The sequence below is a fragment of the Colobus angolensis genome, unplaced genomic scaffold, assembly GCF_000951035.1.
Source record: "Colobus angolensis palliatus isolate OR3802 unplaced genomic scaffold, Cang.pa_1.0 Scaffold552, whole genome shotgun sequence".
Taxonomy (NCBI): Eukaryota; Metazoa; Chordata; class Mammalia; order Primates; family Cercopithecidae; genus Colobus; species Colobus angolensis.
The window spans coordinates 161,688-167,687 of record NW_012119066.1 but is presented as its reverse complement, the minus strand read 5'-3'; the positions used below and the strand labels follow the sequence as shown (position 1 = coordinate 167,687).

The 6,000-nt window shown below is 36.5% G+C and overlaps 1 protein-coding gene across 4 annotated transcripts in view; it reads right to left on the bottom strand.

Moving 5' to 3' along the window:
• Positions 1–1,984: 1,984 nt before the first annotated feature.
• Positions 1,985–6,000, bottom strand: part of SEPT10 (septin 10) — a 74,120-nt gene continuing 70,104 nt past the window's right edge. For 3 of the 4 annotated variants that reach the window (XM_011961458.1, XM_011961459.1, XM_011961460.1), the window contains 2 exons: positions 5,234–5,421; positions 1,985–3,503 (listed from right to left, as the gene is read on the bottom strand). In XM_011961458.1, the coding sequence (XP_011816848.1) occupies positions 3,488–3,503; positions 5,234–5,421 (204 nt within the window). In that variant the 3' untranslated portion in view covers positions 1,985–3,487. Of the gene's footprint in view, positions 3,504–4,646; positions 4,730–5,233; positions 5,422–6,000 lie in introns of all 4 variants that reach the window. The other variant, XM_011961457.1, reaches the window with a different exon arrangement.

Here is a 6,000-nt window from a genome sequence, read left to right as displayed (position 1 = left end):
TTAGTTAAAATTTGCATGATGTACCTTTTCCCATCTTCTTTTAACCTTTCTCTTGTCTATAAAGACAAAGTTCTAGACTGTTCCCTTGTAAACTACATACAGCTGCTTTTTTAGGAAACTTATTTAAAAAAATTGAGCATGTAATCCAAGTACTTATTGATACATTTGGGTCTAAATCTACCATATTACTTACTACATGTGTTCTGATTGTCACACCTGTGCTATTTCCTGTAGTTTTTTTTTTTTTTTTTTCTGTATTAGCATTTTAAAACCAGCTTTCCTACTATTAGCCTGGAAGTTACACACGTCACCATGTTTCATGCTTACCTTAGAGATGGCGAGAAGCAATTCTGATTTACCTGTGACTGGGACTCCTAACCACTTCCCAGTTAATGCAAGAACCTGAGATCCCTCGATTTACCCCATTCCTAACTTTCTTGCCACTATTTTCTCATATTTTAATTCACTATGTATTTTCAAGTCCATAAGATGTTATAATTGTTTTATACAGGCTATTCATTTGGATTTATCCATACAGCTACCATTTTCATGACTATACATTCCTTTCTACATCAGTATTGTTTAAACACACCTTACGTGAGTCTATTGTATCTCCCTCAAGGGTTGGCCTGCCCATGGCCCAGCTGCCCCTGCCTGCCAGTATCTCCTTCCCATAAACCCTGGAGAACACCTAACCTTGTGAGGCCAAGCCTTTCAATGGCTCCTACTGCCTGCCGGACAGGATTTTTAAACCCTTTCCTGACCCATTCCTTACCGGCTTCTGAAACCTGGCCCTTACCAGAGTCCCGCTCCTCACTGGTACTCTGATGTTGCGCAGCTACTTTCCAGTGCACACAACATGCTGTGCCTTGTACTAAGAATGCCTTCTTCTTTCACACTCTGGACAAACTGCTCCAGTCCTTCAGGACCAGTCACTTCCTTGGACCGCTCCTTGTGATCTGTGAGGACAGGCAGACACCCTTTTGAGAGTGCCCTGCTCCAAACCCACTTGGTTGTCCAGCCTGCTCTGGCTGCTCCGTGACGCATGGATGGCCTGAATCATGTGTGTGTCCCCATTTCCCGGCCCAATAGGAACACGGGGCCTACACTGAGTTCATCCACAATATAGTGATAATAACCCCTGTAATGCTTTTTCCTTGTGTTGCTTTGAAGTTCAAATCCTAGTCTATGTGAAAGAGCTTTAAAAATCGGAGGGAGTATGTACTAGGATTAATGGCTGTTAGAGACAACTGTTTCATAAGCTTAATGGGAAAAATTTTTAACAAAACATGAGTAGCTTTATTTTATTCCCAGGAGATTAATTTAAGCATCAGTGGATAATTCATTTTCTAATCATGTGCCTGATAATAAATTAGCTTTGTAATAAGAAGTCATTGTTAAAAAATTTCTTTGTTGTTGAACTCTTTTAAAATAAAATCTTATATGAGACCCAAATATATGAAATAAATTTAAAATTCACATTGTGGTTGAAGCAGGAGTGAGGCTTTCTCACAGCAGTCATCAGCAGTACAAAATGACCACCCTGCTGTTAAGTCCAGAGAGTCTTAGGCAGGTTTATTACATTCTTTTCAACTAGAAACTTGAATAACCGTTTACCATTCCAAGAATCCATCTCACACTTCGAAGTACCTTCTTCAGAGTTAAGGAGAGCTGCTTTATAAACAGTGTGGTCAAATATAGCCACATATGTAACAAACACTCCCGCAGTGTCATTGAGTCCCTCTGTGAACAGTCTGCTCAGCTGGCACTAAGTACTGTGGCGTGCTGGCCTGGCTCTGTACTTCAGGTCACCTACCCTCTAGGACTCCCTGCCTACCAGAACCAGGGTGTCACTGCTCTTGCGAAGAAACTTCTGAGCTTGTTCTGTGACACATATAATTTAATTTACTGAAGTTTTTAAAGACTGAGAGGTATCTGTGAACTTCAAATGCAAAAATAAAATTTAAAGTGTCCAGATACATTGTGCTATGCAGTTTTATTTACAACTTGGATGACTTTATGATTGCTCAGAATCTGACACAGACTAGTAAGTTTTATTGTCTGAAAATACTCATAAAAATACCTCATCTCCAAAATAATTCAAATGAGTAATGAATGTTTTGAAAATGACAGTTTTCAAAAAGGAAAATTAAACACATTTTAGTATAATATACATGTTTTATTTGTCAAGAGTAAATGTCAGTTTTATTTAGAATATTCAAGTACAAAAAATGAAAATTTATATATCTATGACTGTTAAGAAATGTTAGAAATAATTAATGTTCTGAGAATACTAGCAAGGCACTGAATGCAAATACCACCTGAAATATGAATTATGTGCATTTTCATATCTTTAATATTCAGATGTTCAGTTATTTTCTCAAAATGTATTTTTAATAAAATGATTCAACCTTATTATTTTTCCCCTGGAAGACAGAGTTTAAACAAGTATGTAATGAAAAGTTTTCCTAATGAAAGCTGTGATACACTCATACTCAAAGGTACTTTATCATTAGGAAAAAAGAGTTTATATATTTGGATGTTTTAACTTTTAAAGATATTTTGTTCCACCAGAGTAATACATCAGCCATAATAAGGCATAATAAAGCATGAAGTCATATTAAATAATTTGACATAAAAGCTTAAGATCATATCACCAATTGGGTAACTGTATCAAAAATTTTTAAGTTCTATAAAACTATTAAGAGGTTAGAGTTTCAGCTCTATAATACATCCCAAAACATATTCCCCCAAATTTTTAGTATAAAAAAGTTCATCTTGGAATATAAATGCAATCATATAGTCACGATATTAATGGGTTCTGTATTTTCAATGGCACTGACACTTCGCTCTTTGGTATAATGCACTGCAGTGACAATAGCTTGGTAGCAAGACAAAAGATTTAGATTCATCACAAAACAGCAACTTAAAAATTTCTAACAACAGTGAATATATATGAATATATAGGTACAAGCTGAGTATCCCTTATCCAAAATGCTAGGGACTAGAAGTGTTTTGGATTTCAGATTCTGGAATATCTGCATATACACAATGGGACCTGACTAATTACATAATTCATGTTTCACATCCACCTTATACATATAGCCTGAAAGTAATTTATACAACATTTTTAATAATTTTGTGCAAGAAACAAAATCCATTTAAACTGAACCATCAGAAAGCAAAGGTGTCAGGTGGGGAATTTTCCACTTGTGGGGTCAAGTCAGTACTCAAAAAGATTCAGATTTTGAAGCTTCTGGATTTCAGATTATTGAATTAGAGATGCTCAACTTGTAGTATCATTCACTCTGGCTTATGTATTGACCTTGTACTTGAAAGTACTTTTCCATAAATATCAGTAACTGTGGCCGTTCACCAAATACAGAGTGATAAAACAAATAAAAACAGCAAAATCAAAGCACACTTCTAGTTTTTTTTATTGAAGTTTGCTTGTGATGATGACCTTCTGTGCTCTGGAACTTCTGCTTTACAAAAAATTGGAGCTGGAAAGAAAAAGAACCTTTTGATTGGTACACTTTGAAAGAAAACATTCAAGAAGTAAAAATTAGCAAATATGCATCTAGTATATTATAGGATATCTGGCTATGGGACTTTGAAAAAGCAAAGAAAAAACCAAAAACACCAAACCATATTTTCTTGAAGATAAATTCCTCTAGAGAGCTCTCAAAAAATATGGGTTTGGCCCTGATTTTGCAAACAACAGCAGGGTTCTCAAGTGGAGCAGGGTGATAATTTTTACAAGGTAAATGTAAATTATCTTTCATATAGGCGAAAAAATGGGAAATCTAATTTTAGTAACACTGGGTTAAGATGAAAGGAAAAAAGGTATTAATAAAAGATCCATAAGCTTTAAAATGCAAAGCAGGTTGAAAAGCAGTAATAAATTTATAGTTTATCTTTTGAAATTCAATGCTTGAATAAAATACAGCTTTTATACTACTTATTCTTTAAAAAGTAATTGCATGCCTACTATGTACCAGACAACTGCTCTAGGCTCTGGGGATGGTTATATCAAGGAACAAGATAAAGATCCATGCCCTTGGAGAGCTTACATTAAAAGATCATACATGCGAATTCATTCCTCTTTTAAAAAAAAAAAAAAAAAAAAAAAAACCTGTAAAATATATAAGCCAATAAAACCTGCCAAAGTCCTGTGGTTTACTTCTCCATGTTTAAAAAATTGAAAGCCACCAATGGGCCAAGGTTATGTTTTACTATTTTAAAGTTGAGTTGCAATATTCTGAAAATGGGTCTGACTGACATAGATGCAGTGAGAGCATTAAACCAGATGTGTTGCTCTGTGGGGAACATGTGAGCATGCAATGCTGCTAGCACAGAGGCAGCTAGAGTAAACTGAGACAGAGTCCCCCAAATGAGCATTCTGAGCAGAACAAGGCATGATGAATTTCCTCAACAGCCAAAGAGTTAAACCGACAGGGACATCTTATGTGGGAGAAATAAAACAAGGGATACAAAGTACAGAAGGAAATTATCAAAAAGGAAAAATAAACTTATTTTCTAAAACTTGGGTAACTGATTTTAACACATACCCCAAACCTACACGCCTTGTGATTATCATCCACATGCTACTCATGGCCGCCCCCTTGCACTGTGGCCCTCTCTACCTTTCTCTGCATCTTTACGTCCACCACTGTTTTCACAAGTTCTGACATCAACGCACAGGAGTTCGAATCCACAGCCTGGCTCCCTTATTAAAATAAAAATTCTCACAAAATCAGTATCAGTAGAATTTGTTCTAAAAAAATGAACCTAAGAATTAGTTTAATAAAATACTATCTATGTCTGTAATTCCCCAACAAAGGGCACAGCTTCATTTAGACATGAAATTCAAAATAACTCATGGGGTCAGCAGCCATTAGCTGTGTACTAGGGTCACGGCTGGGCTATGAAATAAGAGCAGCCATTTTCCCCCAGCTAACTGATCCTTTCTACACTGTGATGTATTTTTATTTTGTTCATTCATTCATTTTGGCAAACACTTAACACATAACATGTGCCAGGTGCTGTTCTGGATGCTGGGGAAACCGCAGTGGACAAGAGGGACAAGGTCTCTCCTCTCCAAGAGCTGACATTTAGTTGGAGGAGGCAGACAATGCATAAGGAAGCAGAAGTAAGAAGCGCAAGGAAGATCCGACGGGGCCATGTGACAAGTGCGGGCAGGGCTGCCAAGGAGGGTGGCTGGGTCTCTTACTTCTTACGGTCCTTGTCCTTCCTCAGGTTGCTGCCTGTTGCCAGAAAGGACTGGCTGTGAAATATCTCGGAGGTAGCTTTCTTTTTAGAGAAAGCAATTATTTCTTCTTCCAAAAGTCTTCTCTTTTCTTCAAGTTTCATTCTCTCTTCTTGGTGAAGTCTCTTAAGGTGCTCAAATTTGGCCTGTAGCTGGAAACAAAAGTGCAATCCCCACTACTGACACAGCACGGCAGCAGAGGCACGCTCTCCAGCTCAGCAACACAAAGGCAGACCCCACAGCACAACACACAATAACCTACACAGTCAAAGTCTTCCTAAAGTCTCAGAAGTTCACAGTTCAAGGAAAAGTTTACATATGGAATTCCCTTGGTAACTTTAATTCTAAATGAGTTCTCATGCAAAAAATGCTTAAACTAAATATAATAAAAATCATAGCTTTATGAACAAAACTGTTTTTAAAACACTGTGACCTTTTCCTAGAGTTTTTATTTTCTTAGTGTATATTTTCCCCACAAAACTTAAAGTCTCTTAAGTCCATGCTCAATAAAAATAAGAGATGCAAAGTATAGAAAGAAATCACCAGAAAGGAAAAAAACAACAACACTATTTTCCAAGCAAAATATGTGCAGTAAACAGTTATTGAAAACTATACTGGTAAACATCACTGGAAAGCAAGTGTCAATTGTCAACTATGTCAAGAATGTCAAAACTGTATTCTATTTTTCCAGTCTTTCAATGTCTTGAGATCTAGGCTTAAAAAAATCCTAA